Here is a 22,346-nt window from a genome sequence, read left to right on the forward strand (position 1 = left end):
GAAGGAAAGTTATGACCAACCTAGATAGCATATTCAAAAGCACAGACATTACTTTGCCAACAAAGGTCCGTCTAGTCAAGGCTATGGTTTTCCCAGTGGTCATGTATAGATGTGAGAGTTGGACTGTGAAGAAAGCTCAGTGCCGAAGAATAGATGCATTTGAACTGTGGTATTGGAGAAGACTCTTGAGAGTCCCTTGAGTGCAAGGAGATCCCACCAGTCCATTCTAAAGGAGATCAGTCCTGGGTGCTCATTGGAAGGACTGATGCTAAAGCTGAAACTCCAGTACTTTGGCCACCTCATGCGAAGAGCTGACTCATTGGAAAAGACTCTGATGCTGGGAGGGATTGGGGGCAGGAGGAGAAGGGGACGACAGAGGATGAGATGCCTGGATGGCATCACAGGCTCGATGGACATGAGTTTGAGTGAACTCTGGGAGCTGATGATGGACAGGGAGGCCTGGTGTGCTGCAGTTCATGGGGTCGCAAAGAGTCGGACATGACTGAGCAACTGAACTGAACTGAAAAGGCGCGGAATAGTGAACACAGTATTGGAGAACAAAGTAGAACTGACACTACCTGACAAGACTTACTGTGAAGCTACAGTAATTGACAGTGTGATATTGGCAAAATAATTAGACAAATAGGTTAGTGGTGTTAGAGCCCATAGAAGACTCATACAAATACAGCAACCTGATCTTTCACAAAGGGACAAAAGCAATCCAGTGGAGAAGCAATGGTGTTTTCAACAATGGTGCTTGAATTGGGCTACTGCATGCGAAAGAGAGACAGAGAGAGAGAATCCAGACATTGAGAGTACGGCTTTCAGAAAAAATAACTCCAAATGGATCATAAACCTAAACATAAAATGCATAACCATCAACTCATAGAAGGTAACAGAGGAAAATATTATTTAGATGACTTTCAATTTGGAAATAAGTTTTAAGATGTAACACCAAAAACACAAATCATGCAAGACAAGTTAGACCACTGAAATTAAAAATGTGTGTGCTGTGAAAGATATTATTTGAAAAAAAATGAAAAGAAAGGCAGACTTGGAGAAAATACCTGCAAAATACATACAAAGAACCTGTATCCAAAATATATAAAGAACTCCCAAAACTCAGTAACAAGGAAACATACAACCCAATAATAAGTGGGTAAAAGATGTGGACAACTCATCAAAGAAGATATATAGATGGCAAATAAACATATGAAAAGACACTCAACATCTTATAAAAGAAAACTACTCACTGAAAGCAAAATGAGCTACAAATACATATGAGTTGTGTTAGTTGCTCAGTTGTGTCTGACTGTTTGTGACCCCAAGGACTGTACCCCACCAGGCTCTTCTGTCCATGGGATTGTCCAGGCAAGAATACTGGAGTGGATTGCCATTACTTTCATATTAGAATGGCTAAAATCTAAAACACTATACCACTACATGCTGGTGAGGATGCAGAGTAACAAAGTTCTTTGGAATGCATAATGGTACAGCCACTTTGGAAGACAGATCGGAAGTTTCTTCACAGTTTCACCATATGATTGAGAAATCACAGTCCTAGGTATTTATCCATATGAGCTGAAATCTTTTGTCTACACAAACATATATGAATGTTTATGTGAGCTTTATTAGTAATTGCCAAAACTTGGAAACTTTGAGATGTCTTTCAGTAGGTGAGTGGATAAACTTGGTAAGTGATAAACTTCAGCATACAATAACACTGAATATTATTCAGTACTAAAAAATGAGCTATCAAGCCACAGTAAGACATGGAGGAACTGTAAATACATATTACTAAGTGAAAAGAAGTCAATCTGGAAAAGCTACAGACCATATAATTCCAACTATATGATGTTCTGGAAAAGGCTAAACTATGGAGACAGGGAAATCAGTAATGTCAGGGGTTGGGAGAGGGTGTGGATGGACAAACAGGTGGAGCACAGATTTCTTGGGCAGTGAAACTATTCTGCATAATACATGATATATTCATTTATCAAAATTCATATAACTGCACAACACAGAGTGAATCATAATTTAAACCATGGACTTTAGTTCATAAGAATGTATCCATATTGGTTCATCAATTTTAACAAATGTACCCACATAAATGTGCTTAGTCACTCAGTCTTGTCTGACTCTTTGCAACGCTATGGACTATAGTCCACCAGGTTCCTCTGTCCCTAGAACCCTCCAGGCAAAAATACTGGAGTAGGTAGCCATTCCCTTCTCCAGGGGATCTTCCTGACTCAGGGATCAAACCAGTGTCTGCTGGCAGATTCTTTTCCATCTGAGCCACCAGGGAAGCCCACTCACACCAAAGAAAAATGCTAATAAAAGTGGGGACTGTGTTTGGAGGAGAGAAAGCATATGCTAACTCTCTGTACTTTCTGTTAAATTTTTCTATAAACCTAAAACTGTTCTGAATAATAAAATCTATTTAAAAAGTAAATTCAGAAAGGTTAACATGATAGTCTCAATTCTGAGAATTACTTTCTTTAACAAGGTTTTCTGTTCATTTGCTGTACATATGAAACAAATATTGTAAATCACAATATTGTGAATCAACTATACTCCAGTAAAAACTTCAAAAAAATAGGGTACTCTAAAATGGTATAGATGAACTTATTTGCAAAGTAGAAATAATAGACACACAAACATAGAGAACAAACATATGGATACCAAGGTGGGGAGTGGGTATGGGATGGATTGGGAGATTGCGATTGACATATATACACCAGTATGTATAAAATAGATAACTAATGAGAATAGACTGTATACCACATGGAACTCTACTCAATGCTCTATAGTGAGCTAAATGGAAAGGAAATACAACTAAGAGGGGATACATGTATATGAGTGGCTAATTCACTTTGCTGTACAGCAGAAACTAACACAACATTGCAAAGCAACTATACTCCAACAAAAAATGTCAATTATACCTCAATAAAGGTGTTTTTAAAGAAGCTGATTATGGGGGAAAAAGCAAGGTGCCCTGAGAGTAGGTCACAATATTCTTAAAATGTTGATGCCTAAGAGTGAAGAAAACAATAGTTCTCTGATTCATCTTTGGAGGGGGAGAGGCAGAAAGATGGCTTTCTCAGAATGGCAATTGAGATGAGATGGGGAAAAACATTTAAAAAGATTGCTTATTAAGTTAAGTGGAGTGGGCTGTCATTTCCTTCTCCAGGGGATCTTCCCAACCCAGGGATCAAACCGGAGTCTTTCGCATCTCCTGCATTGGCAGGCAGATTCTTTACCACTGAGCCACCTGGGAAGCCCTTATTAAGTTAAGGTAAAGAGAAATCCTATTTTAGAATGGAGAGGATATAGAAGAACTGCCTTGTTCTGAATAACATAAAAGTTTTTCTTCACTTTGGATGGAATCCTACCTCTCAGGTTAGAATGCATCTTAGATAAGGGGCCTAAGATTGAGTCAAAGCTATGGTTTTTCCAGTAGTCATATATGGACGTGAGACTGGGCCATAAAGAGATGGAGAAGGCAATGGCACCCCACTCCAGTGCTCTTGCCTGGAAAATCCCATGGATGGAGGAGCCTGGTGGGCTGCAGTCCATGGGGTCGTGAGAAGTCCATAGAAAAGGGGCCTAAGATTGAGTCAAACCTATGGTTTTTCCAGTAGTCATGTATGGATGTGAGATTGGGCCATAAAAAGAACTGAGTGCCAAAGAACTGATGCTTTCGAACTGTGGTGCTGGAAGACTCTTGAGTGTCTCTTGGATAGTGAGATCAAACCAGTGAATCCTAAAGGAAATCAACCCTGAATATTCACTGGAAGGACTGGTGCCAAAGCTGAAGCTCCAATAATTTGGCCACCTGATGTGTGGAAAAGATCCTGATGCTGGGAAAGACTGAGAGCAAGAGGAGAAGAGGGCGACAGAGGATGAGATGGTTGGATGGCATCACTGACTCAATGGACATGAGTTTGAACAAACTCTGGGAGATAATGGACAGGGAAGGCTGGCGTGTTGCAGTTCATGGGGTTGAAAAGAGTCGGACATGACTTAGCGACTGAACAACTGCAACAACAAGGCTGAATGGGAAGCTAAACTGGTTTTTTCTTCCTTCTGGCTCTCAGAGGCATTGTTGTTCTTGTGTATGCTAAGTCCTGTCCGACTCTTTTGTTCCCCCATGGACTGTAGCCTGCCAGGCTCCTCTGTCCATGGGATTTCCCAGGTAAGAGTACTGGAGGGGGTTGTCATTTCCTTCTAGATGGAATCTTCTTGACTCAGAGATCAAACCAGAGTCTCTTGTATATCCTGCATTGGCAGGTGGATTCTTTAGCACTGAGCTGCCAGGGAAGCCCCTCGGCGGCATTAGGGGCTTCTAAAATCTAAAAACAAAGACCTGGCCTGGATTTAAGTGTTCTTTTCCTTCGTTGTGCTTCCCCTCATTAACTCAAGCCTTCTGCAGTCTTTTATTTATTTATTTTTTTAATGCCCTTCCTTGTTCTACCTGTGTTTGGGGAAACTAAAGGAAGTGTTTCTGTTTGTATTTGAGAGAACCCAGTTGAGGGTAGGGGAGGAATAAGGCAGGGTAGGCAGAAACCAGAGTGACTAGGTGGGCTGGTGGGCTGAGGTCACAAATAATGAAGACAGCTATGGGGAGTATACAATCTCCTTGGAGGATCCCAAGAATTCAAGGGAGAGGGCCAGATACAACACTGGGATTCCTTTCATCAAGCACAGTGAGGTCTTAATCAGTTTCTATCTGGGCCCTTGAGAAAAGGGTGAGCCCTGACAGAGGGAAAGGGTGGGGAGTGTCCAGTTGCACTTACTTTTTTAGAAACACTCTGCATCCAGGTTTTAACATAAGGCATCCACTTCAGTTCTTCAGGATCCACAAATACCATTCCACATCTACTGACTGTTGCAGGAGAGGCAACCTTTAGATCTTGCACCTAAAATTTTAAAAAGTTGAACAAGAAATGGCTAACATGATACTTCCTTGTCCCTCCCAGTTCAATGCTAATAAATCACACATTTAAAGTTTAAGGTAACATACTGTTAGGTTTTGCATGCAAGAGAGTGGGAGAGCTATAAGTCATTTAAAATGGAGAAGGAAAGTTAAATGAGGCATGAGGAGAAATATACATATATATATATGACAGTATAGAAGGATACTGGAGAAGGAGATGGCAACCCACTCCAGTATCAGTATTTTTGCCTGGAGAATCCCATGGACAGAGGAGCCTGGCAGGCTACAGTCCATGAGGTGGCACAGAGTTGGAAAACAACTGAAGTGAAGGATGCTGTCAAATTCTTATAGGAAGGTATACATAGTTATTCCCTTCTTTTTCCTTCTTACCTTTTTTATTCTTATATCCAATGCATAGCCTAGTACCTAGGACACAGTAGGTATTCAACTAATGTCTGATGAATGAACACAGCAGGGGTGGTATCTTCTGCAATATTTTGTAAAGTGTATTTGACCTGCATTCCTTTTCCAATCCCATTACCAAATAGTCATACCACAGAGGGATGACTTATTCTTCTTAAATGGAACAATTATTTTTAACTTGGAAAGCATTTCAAATCATGTAAAGACACTAATATATATAACTACCTTCAAAGGGAAAGAAACAAGTAGTGGTGAAGACAGAATTTATTTTATTTCCCATTTATAGAGAGATGATAGGAACATTTGAGAGACTCTGGTTGTCAGAATGGAAAATCTATTATAAAAAGAAAATTTGATAAATATTTAGTGTATAAATGAAATACCATGGTAGGCCTTACAGATAATCAAAGAGACATCAGTAAGAGAAAAAAAAATTAATGATGTTATGCCAATCTAACAAATGATTTCACTCCACAGTAAGGAATATATATTTACCTCAAAAAGCATGTGGATTTGAGGTGTGAGTTTAATCCTCTCACTGTTAGCCAAGCAAAGCATCTTGTTATCATCCAGCACCGTATTCATATTTTCAATCCAAAGAGCGTCTACTGGCCCATCACTGATGATCCATTTATGGTCTTCTGAAGTATCATTCACAGCCGCTCGGACACTTAGTGCCATTAAACCATCTTTCCATTCCAAGGTTACGTTATTAACTTCACCGTACAATTCACCCATTGTAATTGATTTAGGATTAAGAACATATGTTTTAACTGGTTGGTAAAAGGGATTGTCTACACCAAGTTTTTGCAAATTCCCTAAAGTTTCTGCTAGTACTTGGTAAACTGTGGTCTTGCCACCTCCTGTTGGCCCAACTAACATTACACCATGCCTTACTAGCATCGTTTCATAGAACTGTATCACTTTTTTAACCATACATGCTTCAGGCTGAAGATTCTTTTTCTTCATGACATCTATAATTGTTGACTGCAATATACCATAATCATGTTCTGGAATTTGGACGCCAGGAAAAAGGTCAGATATGATTCCACTGGAAAAATAAAATAATAAAATAAAATAAAAAATAAAATAAAATCAATTAGGAACTACTGGCCATTGATATCCACCCATGTTACAATTAATTTTTTAAACATTACCAAGGTTCTTATTTTTCTCATTATCTTTTCCTCTAAACACACAGTGCTACATTATCTTATGTGTTGTACAAGAATCTATCATTTCTCTGATTTTTGTATGATTTTGCTTGTTCCTTGTACAGTGGACCAATGTTCTTAAGTATACTGGGAGGTTTTTGAGATAGAGAATATTTCTTACATTTTTGTATTATACACAGTACATGGCATAGTGCCAAACATACAGGCAATGATTTTTCAGTTTATTTTAAAAATTATATTCATAGCTCAACTTTTCCCAAAAAGCACTTATGTGTGATTATAATGGTATATAAATATTTAGAAAAAAAAAGATGGAAATGGAAATAGAAAACTAGTACTATGTGAAAAAGGGAGTAAAGGAAAAAATGGACTCTTTCTATGGGAAACCAAATGCCTGTACGGGTAAAAAAGAAGTGTAACTCTTACACACGAAAAAACATCTGAGAAGCAGTAAATAATTTAATATAAAATGACAAGAAAAGTACAAGATGGGGGAGATAAAGATGATGGAGTAGGAGGATGTTGAGCTCACTTCCTTCCACAAATATATCAAAAATACATGGACATGTGAAGCAACTCTCACGAAAACAAACTGGAGACTTGCAGAAAGACTCTTCTACAACTAAGATTATAAAGAAAGATTCACAAAGAGTTGGGTAGGAAGGGAAGAGAAAGAAGCAATCGGGTTGGTATCTGTGCCTGTTGGAGGGGACACAGAAGAGGAGGGGGCTTACATGGGCTTTGAGATCCTCCCTGGAGAGTGAGGGGTTCGAACCACATTGGCCACTGCCGTCCTAGGAGCTGATACTGGGAAGACAAGCCTCTTAGCTGATTTGAAAGCCAGTGAAACTAACAGCAGAGCTGTAAGAAACCTATATCCCACCTGTGAAGAGTGGTTGTTTATTCCAAGAACAAGAGAGAGGAAACAGAATGAAACTGCCTAGGGCTCTGGCTGTCTCCCACAATCCTCACCCTTGACTTTGTGTCCCAACTCACAATGAGCACCTGCCACAGAACCGCCTGCTCCAGCACAGCTCCCCACTAGGGTGAAGGGTGCTCCTTCTAAGGAGAGTGCACAGTTAGGGGGAAGGAGCAGGCTTGGGTCCAGCACTGAATCTGAGCAGGGTGAGGGTGGCTATTACTGGAGCTCTTGGAGGCAGCGGGTCAGGAGTGTTCTGGAGCCCTGAGGTGCTGGGACTACCCCAGTGCTTGCCCAAGCCTGCACTTGGTGCCCAGTCTGGCCCCTCTTACTCCATCACTGCTCCTCTAGGGTAAAGGTGCCAATGCTGGGAGAGGTAGATCACACACTTGGGAGAGAACCAGATCAGACCCAACCCTCAGGGCTTCTGCTCCAGTATCTTGGGACCTGCCCCTGCTCCAATAGGGCAGTGTTGACCACTGAGAACAGGACAAGCCATGGCTCACATCTGACTCTGGCTCTAGCCAGAGAGAAAATTGCAGGTCAATGTCTCTGATACTATACATGCAAAAATTCTCAACAATGATACACCAAAGATCAAGTTGAATTTATTCCAGGGGTGCAAGAATGGTTCAATATTTGCAATTCAATCAATGTGATACACCACATTAACAAAAGGAAAATAAAAATCACATGATCATCTCAACAGTCACAGAAAAAGCAATTAACAAAATACAAAAATCCATTCATGATAAAAACTCTCAAGAAACTTCGCATAGAAGGAACATAATTCAGCATAATGAATGACACTTATGACAAACCCAAAGCTAACATTATACCCAGTGACAAAAAGCTGAAAACTTTCCCTTTAAAATCAGACCAAGATAAGTATGCCCACTTCTGTCACTTTTATTCTACATAGTATTGGACATCCTTGTCACAGCAATCAGATTTGAAAAAGAAATAAAAGGAATCCAGATTAGAAAGGAAGAAGTAAAACTGTCACTTTTTGCAGATGACATCATATTATGCATAGAAAATCCTAAAGACGTCACAAAAAATCTACTAGAACTCATTAATGAATTTGGTAAGGTTGCAGGATACAAAATTAACACACAGAAACATGTTGCATTTCTATACACTAACAACAACCTATCAGAAATAGAATTATGAAAACAGTCTCATTTACATTCACATGAGAAAGCATAAAATATCTAGAGACAAATTTGCCTACAAAGGTAAAAGACCTATACTCAGAAAACTATAAGAAACAGAGGAAAGAAACTGAAGAAGACACAAACAGATGGAAAGATACACCGTGTTCATGAACTGGAAGAATCAATATTGTCAAAATGATCATCTACCCTATAGATTCAGTGCAATCTCTCTCAGAATACCAATGGCAATTTTTCACAGAAATAGAACAAGTAGTTTTAAAATTTGTATGGAGATATAAAAGACTCCAAATAGCCAAAAATAATCTTGATAAAGAAGAAAAAAGCTGGAGTTATCACACTCCTTGACTTCCAACTATGCTAAAAAATGATAGTAATCAAAACAGTATGGTACTGGCCCCAAAACAAACTCATAGATCAGTGAAACAGAATAGAGAGCTCAAAAGTAAACCCACGCACTTATGGTCAATTAACCTAAGACAAAGGAGGCAAGAATATATAAGGGAGAACAGATAGTCTCTTCAATAAGTGGTGCAGGGAAAACTGGGCAGTTGCATGTAAAACAATAAAATTAGAACATTTTTCTCACACCATATAAAAATGAACTAAAAGTGGATTAAAGACATAAATGTAAGACTAGAAACCATTAAACTCTGAGAAGAAAACATAGGCAGAATACTCTCTGACACAAACTGTAGCAACATTTTTTTGGAATTGGTCTCCCAATGCAAAAGAAACAAAAGCAAAATTAAACAAATGGGACCTACTTAAATTTTAAAGTTTTTCACAGCAAAGGAAACCACTGACAAAATGAAAGACTAACCTACTGAATGAGAGAATATTTGCAAATGATGAGGGGTTAATATTCAAAATATATAAACAGCTCATACAACTCAATATCAAAAACAAACAAACCCAATTAAAAAATGGTCATTAAACCTGAATAGACATTTTTCCAAAGAAGACATACAGATGACCAACAGCCTCATGAAAAGATGCTCAACATCACTAATTATCAGAGAATGAAACTCTAAGCCACAATGAGATATCACCTCACACCTGTTAGAATGGCTATCAGTGAAAAGACCACAAATAACAAATGTTGGTGAGGATATGGAGGGAAAGGGAACTTTTGGTGGGAATGTAAACTGGTGCAGCCACTATGGAAGACAGTATGGAGGGTCCTTAAAAGACTAAAAATATAACTGCCATATTATCCAGTAATTCCACTCTTAGATATATATTTGAAGAAAATGAAAACACTAATTTGAAAAGACATATTTGAAGAAAATGAAAACACTAATTTGAAAAGATATATGCAGCCTAATATTTATAGCAGCATTATCAAGAATTATTACAATAACCAAGGTATGGAAGCAACTGAAGAGTCGACCAACAGATAGATGGATAAAGGAGATTTTGTATGTATGGAATGTATGTTGGAATATTATCCAGCCATAAAAAATGAAATTTTGCCATTTGAAAAAATATGGGTGGACCTGGAGGGTATTATGTTTAGTGAAATAAGTCAGACAGAGAAAGACAAATAATCTGCTATTACTTATATGTGGAATCTAAAAAATAAAACAAACTAGTAAATATAGCAAAAGAAATAAACTCACAGATATAGAGAACAAACTAGTGGTTACCAGGGGTGAGAGGGAAGTGAGAGGGGCAAGATAGGGGTAGTGGGTGAAGAAGTACAAACTATTCTGTATAAAATAAAGAAGCTAAAGAATATATTTTTCAGCACACAGAGTATAGCCAATATTTTATAATAACTTCAAATGAAGTATAATCTATAAAATATTCAATCACTATGCTATACACCTGAAATTAATACAATATTGTAAATCAATTATACTGCAATAAAAAAGAGCAAGGGAAAAATACAAGAAGAAAATATAAGAGGTGAATTTATAGTACTATATTAAGAAAGTCTATCTCAAAAAGATAAAAATTCTATAACTTTAAAAAAGTTGATAAAGTGAAAAAATAAAAACACACAAGGAAAAACCAAACTTCTGTGAGGTAAGAGGCTTTACACATAACTTAGAGTGAATTATATACTTAAAGAAATATTTCCAATGTTTTACCAGATAAAGTTCATGATTTCTCACAAATTGCTAAGTAAAAGAATACAACAGAATAATGCTCTAAGAATAATAAATGACTAATGAACAGAAGAAATAAATGATTAATGAACAGAAGAAATGATGCTCAGTGGTACTAACAAAATAATGTATATAAAATAGGCTACTAATTTGGTATCTCTCTCTAAAACATATAAAAGGAAATGTGCATTTTCATAAATTTGTATCTATAAACATAAAGTGCCTTTGGAGGATGTACTGATAAGATCTATCTAAATTTAAAATGTCCATACCCCATGATCTCTGGAGTGTACTTCCTAGAATCTCACTTATAGCACTATCATAAGTGTGCAATCATTAATATACAGGAATTTTCATCACTGTGTTCTGGAAAAGTGCAAAGACACATATTCTGGCAATCAGGGGATCTGATGGTGGACAAAGGCAAAGAGGATCCTCAATAAGGTCATAAATAGACATCCCATAAATAGATGACAGATGTGTATGACTGAAGGTCATTTTTGTTTTTAGGAGATTTATACTCTGGCAGAATTTTGAAGTGAATTAGTGACAGAGGTATAGAAAAGTTGATGAAGGAATAAAAAACAAAAATCAAGATTAATAAATGCAGGAAAAATAAGAAGCAAGGTACTTTAATAAACAAGGGAAAGATAGCTCAGCTTTGGGTGATATTTATATCTCTAAAATAAATTATGGAAATCCTGTATATTGAGCTCCGGTTATACTGTCACATGACTACCCAGAGAGGATGGGTTGGTGGGGAGAGAAGTGTGTCCATATCTTCACTTCTCTGTTAGTAACTTAACAACATCTAAAACGGAAAAGTCATGAAATGACACAAATGTGGTACCAAAAGATATGGATAGATATAGGAAAATGAAAGGACAAATAGATGAATTAAAAAGTTATTGTCTTTAGGAAGTGGAAGTTGGTAAAGGGCAGGAAACTGTTGTTTTCCCTGAGAGTAACTTAAAACAGCATTTCATTTTTAAAACCACATACATATATGATTTGAATAAATATAAAACTCAGTAATGAAAGTAGAAATAGATAAAAGCAATCACACTGTGTTGAGTCCCCAGTCTACTTCTTTTGAGTCTGGAACTTCTCTTAGGTCAGGAATTTGTAACCAAATGCTACTTTGCATAGCATGCAGCTTGGTGGTCAATATGTTGAAAAAATAAATGATTGGATTGATGCTAAAACTTTAGTATCTTTATTTGAAACTAGCATTTAAAAAATTACAATAAGTATCTCTAGAAAAGATAAAACCTTGCTAGAGACTGACATGTTTGAAGATAAACTATCCTTCACCTCTACATAGTAGCTATGCTTTCTCTGTAACACCTAGACATTTACCTGAATAGAATAGCATCATCTGTTAGGAATTTTGGCAAGTTAGAGTCCCGCAAAGCTCTTATTAACACCACATCTTCACTGAGGTCTGGGTTCTCTCTTTTTAAAGACCTAAATTTAAAGGAATAATTCAGATGACGTTGCAAGTACATAATGTTGAACATGATTTTCTAAATCTCTGGGCTGGGGATTCTGCTTGCAGAAAGCTGTGGAGGGCACCCCACTGCCGATTCCTACTGGAAGGATGGGACCATTTTCCCTGGCATGCCCAGTGTCCATCTCCAAAACAACACATGGACAAGTCAGGCACAGGCTGCTTTGACTTGAGGAGAATGATAAGGACATTTTCTCAAGGACCTCCTATCAATCCAGACTTTATCCAACCTGAATTTATAGTTCTCTGAATACATTATGATGGTTCAGATCCCTGTCACTTTCTTTTCTCTTATCCCAGAATGGTTTTTTGCTGGCTCTCATTTTTCCTTCAAAACCCAGCTCAATCATTCCCTCTTCTAGAAAATTCCCTCCACCACCCACCTCAGTGAACCCCAGGGCACAGCACCACGGTTGCCCTCACACACTAACTAGTCTAATCTAGATGACTGCTCATTTGTCTGTCTTGCCCCTGGGTTGCAGTCATGTTCTCTGAGTACAAGTATGTCTGAACTCCTCAGTATCCTTCTTCCTTCAATGGCAATCCTGTAGAGAGGAGAAATGTTGTATCTGAGAGGTGGAAGGAATGAACAGAGGGTAGAAAGGCAGGGTGATTCGTGCAGAAGCCAGGGGTATGGGAGCCAGGCAGAAGGGGCCCCATGTAAATAGAATCTAAGCCAGAGAGTCATCGCTTGATAGGAATGAGCATATGAAAGACAGATTTCCCTCAGAGACTCTGGAGAGGCAGGGGTGTCAAGAGGTTATCAAGAGAGAAGCTAAGGCCTTAAGAGAAAAGGCTCTTGCTCTACCAGCTTTCCAGATGGTGCTAGGGGTAAAGAATCCGTTTGCCAATGCAGGAGATGTAAGAGAGGTGGGTTCGATCCCTGGGCTGGGAAGATCCACTGGAGAAGGAAATGGCAACCCGCTCCAGTATTCTTGCCTGGAGAATCCCATGGACATAGAAGCCTGGCAGGCTACAGTCCGTAGAGTCACAGAGTTGGACACGACTGAAAGCGACTTACCATGCATGCATGCCACTAGAAACTAGAAAGAAGCTCAGCATTGGACCAGACTGTAGTGACAGAGGAGGGGGCCTAGGACATAGGCTTGTACTGAAGATAAAACTGAAGTTTCTCTGAATGCTTTAGGCTTTGTCAGTTGATGGGGATGACTTAATTGTGTATGTGCATGACAAAGTAAATGCCCTTTAATTCTCATCAGTTGGCTCAGATAGTAAAGAATCTGCCTGTAATGCAGGAGACCTGGGCTCGACCTCTGCGTTGGGGAGATCCCCTGGAGAAGGGAATGGCAACCCACTCGAGTATTCTGGCCTGGAGAATCCCATGGACAAAGAAGCCTGGTAGGCTACTGTCCATGGGGTCACAAAGAGTTGGATATGACCGAGTGACCTTCACTTTCACTTTCACATCTTGACTCATGGTGGTTAATTAAGCCTTTAATATGCTGAAACCCATACTGGATGTATCCATACTGGATGCATTCAGGTGAAAAAAAAGCTAGCCAAAGCTTAACGGCAGCTATGTTGGTTCTCATAGGGAAGAACTGTTATGAGATGAACAGAGATGCCCTCTTTCACTGTGGCAGGGTGAGTGTCAAGGTAAGAATGATAACAGTGGTGGCTAACATTTATTAATCATGTTGCTGGGAAAGACTGAAGGCAAAAGTAGAGGACAACAGAGGATGATATGGTAAGATAGCATCACCGACTCAATGGACACGAACTTGAGCAAACTCCAGGAGATAGCGGAGGACTGGGAAGACTGGTGTGCTGCAGTCCATGGGGTCTCAAAGAGTTGAACATGACTTAGCCATTGAACAACAACAACATGTTGCTTTAAGAGCCATCTGTGAATTACTCATGAAATGTATGAGTAATGCATGACACAGTTTGGAACTCAACTCTTGCCCACTTTGGTTTCTTACCCAGCCATGACCAGTACGGACTTTACAGCTCTCATGCCAAAGTCATAGTGATCCTGCTGAGAGAGCTGTTCACTGCAAAGCTTATACATCTGGGTCATTTTTCTTGCTAATATTTTACTGGATTCAAATCCTTCGGAATATAGAATTACCTAGAATGGAAAAAATATAATGCAATGCCTGATTATATTATACTGATAACAGCACAGTAGCATAATACCAATGCATTCAAAATCTAGTTAAGGTATTATATCTTTCCAAGTGCTGGTGGTTGTTGTCCAGTCGCTCAGTTGTGCACAATTCTTTGCAACCCCATGACTGAAGCATGCCAGGCTTTCCTGTCCTTCACCATCTCCCAGAGCTTGCTCAAACTCATGTCCATTGAGTTGGTGATACCATCCAACCATCCATCCATCCGGTCCTCTGTCGTCCTCTTCTCCTCCTGTCTTGAATCTTTCCCAACATCAGGGTCTTTTCCAATGAGTCAGTCCTTCACATCAGGTGGCCAAAGTATTGGAGCTTCAGCTTCAGCATCAGTCCTTCCAATGAACATTCAGGATTTATTTCCTTTACGACTGACTGGTTTGATCTCCTTGCAGTCCACGGGACTCTCAAGATTCTTCTCCAGCACAATTCAAAAACATAAATTCTTTGGCACTCAGACTTATTTATGGTCCAACTCTCACATCTGTACATGACTATGGAAAAACCATAGCTTTGACTAGACAGACCTTTGTTGACAAAGTAATGTCTCTGCTTTTTAATATGCTGTCTAGGTTTGTCATAGCTTTTCTTCCAAGGAGCCAGTGTCTTTTAATTTCACAGCTGCAGTCACCATCTGCAGTGATTCTGGAGCCCAAGAAAATAAAGTCTCTCACTGTTTCCATTGTTTCCCCATCTATTTGAAATGAAGTGACTGGACCAGATGCCATAATCTTAGTTTTTTGAATGTTGAGTTTTAAGCCAGTTTTTTCACTCTCCTCTTTCATTTTCATCAAGAGGCTCTTTAGTTCTTTTTCACTTTCTGCTGTAAGAGTGGTGTGGGATATTACATAGGGATGTCTGAGAATTGATTCTGCTCTCTTTCTATAGATGAAGATGTAGTCTTGTTATGTTTGGTTTGAGGAGCTGCAGAGCCCAGTGTGAAACATTCACATCATAAAGGCTGGATGGTGTTATGAGCCTGAGTATAAAAGCAAGACTTGCACTTCCCTGATCTGACAGACAGTGATACCCTCCCTTTAGGCTCCCTGAGAGTCAATACAAAAATGTGCAGCCTCTTTCCTGCCCTAGGAGGCCACCATGCCTCTGACAAGTTTCTGTGTTCTTGGTTATATAAACCAATGATGATCATGGAGGGGGATGTGGACCCTTCTTCCAATGCATAATCTACTCGAGTCACTGCAGTTGGCCTTGGAATGAGATTCAAGATGGTGCTGAGATTGCATGCTGGTGTCTGTTTTGCTCATTGCTTTATCACGACCTATTAGCACAGCGCTCTGGGCACTGAAGGTGATTAAAAATACTTACTGACAACAGATCCTGATTCATTTGATCTGTAACAACAATAGGAATAGCTTTCAGAAGACTGGATTTTTAAATTTCTCCAATTGATTACTGAGTAATTTAACAACTGGACAAAACAGAAGATGTGAATACGATGTTGGACTGAGTTTCAAGCCTGGTTTTCTTCCTATCAGCTTTGGACAATGAGCAAGTCATTTACTGTCCTGTCCTCAGAGGGTCTAGCGTGAAGACGCCACCTGTCTTAGCTGCCCAGCACCCCATCTTACCCGCAGGGGCGTTGCAAGACTCATGAGATGCTGTAGGCATTATATTAATACTATTAAAAGTTGTAATTTTTCTAATGATAGGATTTGGCATGGTCTATTCTTAGGTAGTTACTTTTATTTCATTTAGAGGAATATTTTAAATTAGCTGTTGTCAGAAATTTACTAGCCATGGGAGTAACATGTGCTTTCTGAGAAACTCCATTCTAAAAGAGGTGGTGTCTCTTGTGAACTGTAGCATTGAGCATGAAGGGCCTTCCAGAGTCTTGAAAATATCCTATATCTTGGTCTTGGTGATCACACAGGTGAATACATATGTAAGGATACATTCAGTTGTACCCTTATGATCTGTGCACTTTACTATATGTAAATTATACCTCAGTAAAAAGTGTCAAGAAAAATACATATAAGATTTAAATATACTGGTTATTAGCTAGAATGAAGAAACAAACAAACAAACAAAAAAAACAGTTTAAATAGGAAGGTTCCTAGATAGATAGAGAAGAAACAAATATAAACATAAATAATTAACTTATTAATGATGGCTTTTTTTTTTTACTATATTGATACAAACTAGAAACAAATCACTGCCTTTCATCATTAGTGATTGGTATTGTTTCTACTCAACACCCCTTGACTCTAATTAAAAAAATAATGCAGCAAGAGAAGTGAGAATAATATAGTCTTTTTAGGATAATCTAGACATTTTAATTCCGAGAGACAAACTGATAAATTCCAATGAAATGGTTAATTGAGTTCATTTATTTATTCCAGTTTTCAGGGCTTACAATATTCCAGATGCTAACTGGACTTTGGGGATATAGCAGTTACACACACACACACACACACACACACACACACACACCATTCTAAGTGGTAACAATCATATCTACACACTTAAGAGGAAACAATACTGTATAACCTTGGCCAGAGTACATTCATAATGGAAACTTTCTACCATGATAGAAATCAAATAGTAAATAAAAGAAACAAGCTTAAAGTTTTGCTGCTTTATAGTGTGAAGCTCACCTCTGCAATCAAGGCATAATTTGGAACCATCATTGCAAAGGGTCTAAACAGGGCTTTCAAATTATCTGGCAACTCAGTTCTGCCTGCATATCCAGGATTCATTGTGATGAAGGCTGCACAAGTCATAACCAACTTTATTTCTCGCCCCTCAAACATGAATCGAGAGAGCTGTTGAAAAGAAAGAGAAGATATAAGTTAACACTTCGCCATATATTTGTAAACTCTTCCTCATAATTACTGCTTGAGTACAAAACTTGTGTGACGTGCATTCAAGCAAAAACTACTGAATCCTATCGTTGGGGATGTTTTCATCCTGATTTTGTCCTACACACTCTCCCTCTCTTCTGGGCTAAGTATTTCCTGCTGTTTGCCTCCTTGCCCCTGCCTTGCCCCAGGTGTTTCCTCCTTCTTGGCCCAGTCATAATAAAATAAAAGAATAAATAATAACTAAAATAAAATAATTTAAAAAATTAAACAACTCGCAAGGTTGTTCTGGTTTGTACCTGCTGAATACCCGCCTGCCCTTTGGTGCCCTCATGACCATAATTTTGCAAGGTCAACACAACAGAATGGTGGGGGGCTTGGTCCTACCCTTCACTGCCATCACCTTCCCAGCACAAAATCCTTCTTCAGGAACATGCTCCAAGGGGCTAAAACAAATTTTAAATACTGTTCAGTTCAGTTCAGTCACTCAGTCGTGTCCGACTCTTTGCGACCCCATGAATCGCAGCACGTCAGGCCTCCCTGTCCATCACCAACTCCCAGAGTTCACTCAGACTCACGCCCATCGAGTCAGTGATGCCATCCAGCCATCTCATCCTCTGTTGTCCCCTTCTCCTCCTGCCCCCAATCCCTCCTAGCATCAGAGTCTTTTCCAATGAGTCAACTCTTCACATGAGGTGGCCAAAGTACTGGAGTTTCAGCTTTAGCATCATTCCTTCCAAAGAAATCCCAGGGCTGATCTCCTTCAGAATGGACTGGTTGGATCTCGCTGCAGTCCAAGGGACTCTCGAGTCTTCTCCAACAACACACTTCAAAAGCATCAATTCTTTGGCGCTCAGCCTTCTTCACAGTCCAACTCTCACATCCATACATGACTACTGGAAAAACCATAGCCTTGACTAGACGGACCTTAGTCGGCAAAGTAATGTCTCTGCTTTTGAATATACTATCTAGGTTGGTCATAACTTTCCTTCCAAGCAGTAAGCGTCTTTTAATTTCATGGCTGCAGTCACCATCTACAGTGATTTTGGAGTCCAAAAAAAATAAAGTCTGACATTGTTTCCACTGTTTCCCCGTCTATTTCCCATGAAGTGATGGGACCGGATGCCATGATCTTCGTTTTCTGAATGTTGAGCTTTAAGCCAACTTTTTCACTCTCCTCTTTTACTTTCATCAAGAGGCTTTTTAGTTCCTCTTCAGTTTCTGCCATAAGGGTGGTGTCATCTGCATATCTGAGCCACACTAATATCTTCATCTGTCCCTACACTCCTTGGCTTTTCCAGTCCAGTGACTTCTGGACCTAGGACCCCTCTCTCATTTTTTTTACCAGCAACAGGCTGAGACTAGGGGCTGTGAGGAAGGCAGTAGAGCCCAGAAGAGGCAGAATTAGAGAAACAGAACAGAGAAATCAATGTCAAAGGCAAGAACAAGAAAAATAAGAGGAAAATAAGAGGTGGAGGACAGAAGAACAAGGGAGTAGAAGCATGCATGTGTGTGCGTTGGGGGAGCAAAGAATAAGAGGGTTCCATGAGGGCACAGACTGAGTCTCACCAACTCTATATCCCTAGGTTCCAGCACGGTGTCTGCCATATAGTTGTTTATTGTGTTGCCTGGATGAGCAATTAATTCACCCAACTCAGTTCCGCTGCTGCATACTCACCGATGACACTGGAAACATGGACTAGATAGGCTGAAGTTAGCACTGTCCTTCCTAAAATGCAACATAATATAAGTTCGTTATGAACTTCTTGTTCTTTAGTTGCTAAGTTGAGTCTGACTCTTTTGTGACTCCATGGACTGTAGCCCACCAGGCTCTTCTGTCCATGATATTTTCTAGGCAAGACTACTACAAACTTAAGAAACATGATATCTACGGACTAGAAACATGATATCTATGCCCAGCCTCTTACCTTTGCAGCTTTGGCATTCCTGATGGTAATGAGCTGCTGAGCAATGACGGACAAAACTTCTATGTCAATTCGATTAAATTCATCAAAGCAGCACCAGGCTCCTGATTGTGCCAGACCACTGAAGAAGCGTCCCATCATCTGAAATCACAAGAATGCCACTCAGCTCGGTACTGTAGAGTTGAACTCCTCCCAAAGTTAAATTCTGAGGTATTAAAAAGATAAGAGGTATACAAGCAATAGCTTTCTGTGACTCCTGGGCTATGGCAGAGAAGACTCCTTTTTCTTGGAGGAAATATCTTTCTGCTACTCTCTGAATGATTTGAAACTTTTTATTTTTAGATAACATGACAATCTGACCTACTTTTTCATAATCCTCATTCACTTATGTAAATACAGTTTCTCAAAGAAACTGACACATAGAATGCTGCTGCTGCTGCTAAGTCGCTTCAGTTGTGTCCGACTCTTTGCAACCCCACAGACGGCAGCCCACCAGGCTCTGTTGTCCCTGGGATTCTCCAGGCAAGAACACTGGAGTGGGTTGCCATTTCCTTCTCCAATGCATGAAAGTGAAAGGTGAAAGTGAAGTCGCTCAGTCGTGTCCAACCCTCAGCGACCCCATGGATTGCAGCCTTCCAGGTTCCTCCATCCATGGGCTTTTCCAGGCAAGAGTACTGGAGTGGAGTGCCATTGCCTTCTCCGGACACATAGAATAGACACACTTAATTACTTAAGAAAACCTTGAAAACTTTGCTGATGGAGACTTTTGTCATCTTTACCAGGTACTACACATGGCAGGCAACATGCAGGAACAACTGAGCAGAAGGACAGTCACTTGAGCATGCTAAGTTGCTTCAGTCGTGTCTGACTCTTTGCAACCCTATGGACTGTATCCCACCCGGCTCCTCTGCCATGGGATTCTCCAGGCAAGGATACTGGAGTGGATTGCTGTGGAAGATCCTTCTCCAGGGGATCTTCCTGATCCAGGGATTGAACCCACATCTCCTACATCTTCTGTGTTGGTAGGCAGCTTCTTTACTACTAGTGCCACGTGGGAAGCCTATACACAGGGTAATGTAAGGGTGGTTAGTTTCTTCTACAGCAGAATCCTAGTGGTTCAGGAGAATGAATACATACCTGTGGCTATCTACTGAGGAAAGTTCCTTTAGAGATTTGAATTTTGGGTTAAGCATTAGTACAAATATTGCATTATACCACACCATCATATCTCTTTGAAAATAGAGCTAATGGTTTTTTGTTTCAAGGTGGTCAATTGAGCACATAGGGATAACATCCCTTTCTCTGAAATGACGATGTATGAAACACAGAACTCTCTCCATTTCTGTGTCTGCATTTGTACCTGCATCTACCTGATAAAAACATAATGGAAAGGAAAACCAGCAGCAGAAAGCAAGTTTTGAAAAAATATCGGGAAGATGGAAAGTTCATAAATACCGATTACTCAGCTGAGAAGCGCAGAATTCAGCCCAAGCCATAAGGAAGGAAGAACTACCCTTCAGGAAGGTCTCCAAGAAACTCTGAACCCATCAGCAATACATGCAAGGAAAGCAGACAAGGTCCCAGGGCAATCCTTGGAAATTAGTCAAAGGTGAGTACTTGTAATGATCAGGTTTGTGGGCCCTGCCTTTCTCTGTGCTTCTCTCTCCTCATTCCATGTAGAGTAAACAGGGCTCTTGAGGCTGGCGTTGCTGAATTTTCCCTCCAGAATAATATCCAAGCACTGCCTTGTTGAGAAAGGGGGAGATCTGTCTTTGGGAGACATCAGGAGATACTGGGAGAAGACATTAGGCTTGGGAGATAACAAAAGCAGAGAAAAGACAGATAACTTCAGACCTCCACATTACTCAACTGAGAGTCAAAAGGACAGACGGCTCCATCCATGAGTGAAACCCACTGAATTCTACTACTGTAGAAAAAAATCCTTGTTATTTTGGTATTTATAAAAGGTTTCTGGCTTCCTGGCTGCCCATGCCCACACCTTCTATGGGGAAGCTGGCCAGCCAAATATCTTACACTCTCACAGAGATCACAGGAGCTCTTTCATTGAAAGCAGGGGTGAAACAAGTTATTCTAAATGATCAACTCAGTCCCCCATCCACGCTTATGAACTAAGAAGTTAAGATCAACAGACATTTAAGAATAATCAACATCAAGAAAGAGAGAAGAAAAATAAACAAAATAAGCAACTCTGAAGAAAATGGAGGTAATTTGGGGGACAAAAGAAAAAATTTAAAAATTCAAATGGAATTCTCAGAGAGATTTTAGAGGACATTACATTACTATAGTATAAAACAAGAAGCTCTTAAAAAAAGAGCCAGAGATAAGAAACAATCCTTGGAATGTAATTATAATACAGCCTAGATTACAAAAATGAAATAGATGGACTGAACAATGGAACAGTTAAAGACCAAGCTGGCATTCTTTTTTGGCTGAGCAGCTTGTAGGATCTTAAATCCCCAACCAGGGGACAGAGGACAGAAAGCTCACAATGATATCGGTCATCCAGTCACAACTCGCTCATGGAAGAGCTTTCAATGGTATACAAGGACTGATGGCCAACAGGAGACAAAAAGAAGAAAATGAAATGTGTCTCCGTTAGAGTGATGTTACATAGTCTCTACCATCTCTGTTGACCACTCACGCTGAAGTGAGCACAAGTAGGACTCCAAGAAGGGGGAAAAGACATTTTCCAATAAAGGTGGGTCCCTACAGCTGTCTCTTAGAATCACTTAATTTTATTACTTTAAAAAGGGACTTAATTTTATTCCCTAGGCCGTTTTAGCATGACATACAGGTTCCCCTAGTTTCAGAACTCAATGCTAATATATTTGGGGGTACACTGGAAGCTCTCTTTCCCTTCATGTATACTTCCTAAAAGTCCACAAAAGGACTAATGTCTAATGTCAGTAACTGCTTCTGTTATCAGCTACTTCTGTGTGGGAACTGACAGCTGGTTTGTCCTTATCTTGTTTCTGCTCCTGGAAGAGGCATCCACATCCACCTGCCCTATTGGGATGGACGAGGTGGAGGTGGCACAGTGTCACTGAGAAGTCTTTCTCCTCCCCCATGTCCAACTGGGAAGTTGGGAAGTTGCCAGGAATGACCTTTGTCTTTTTCTGAAGGTCCTCTACACCAGTGGTCCCCAATCTTTTTGGCACAAGAGATGGATTTAGAAGAAGACAATT

General features: G+C 39.8%; 1 protein-coding gene across 1 annotated transcript in view; it reads right to left on the reverse strand.

Annotated features, from left to right (window-relative positions):
- DNAH6 (dynein axonemal heavy chain 6) overlaps window positions 1-22,346 on the reverse strand; it is a 284,682-nt gene that overhangs the window by 154,465 nt on the left and 107,871 nt on the right. The window contains exons 29-34 of the mRNA XM_052648894.1: window positions 19,144-19,281; window positions 17,012-17,179; window positions 14,196-14,344; window positions 12,102-12,209; window positions 5,855-6,410; window positions 4,797-4,919 (exon numbers count right to left, since the gene is read on the reverse strand). Of these exons, the coding sequence (XP_052504854.1) occupies window positions 4,797-4,919; window positions 5,855-6,410; window positions 12,102-12,209; window positions 14,196-14,344; window positions 17,012-17,179; window positions 19,144-19,281 (1,242 nt within the window). The remainder of the gene's footprint in view (window positions 1-4,796; window positions 4,920-5,854; window positions 6,411-12,101; window positions 12,210-14,195; window positions 14,345-17,011; window positions 17,180-19,143; window positions 19,282-22,346) is intronic.

The sequence above is a fragment of the Budorcas taxicolor genome, chromosome 11, assembly GCF_023091745.1.
Source record: "Budorcas taxicolor isolate Tak-1 chromosome 11, Takin1.1, whole genome shotgun sequence".
Lineage (NCBI taxonomy): Eukaryota > Metazoa > Chordata > Mammalia > Artiodactyla > Bovidae > Budorcas > Budorcas taxicolor.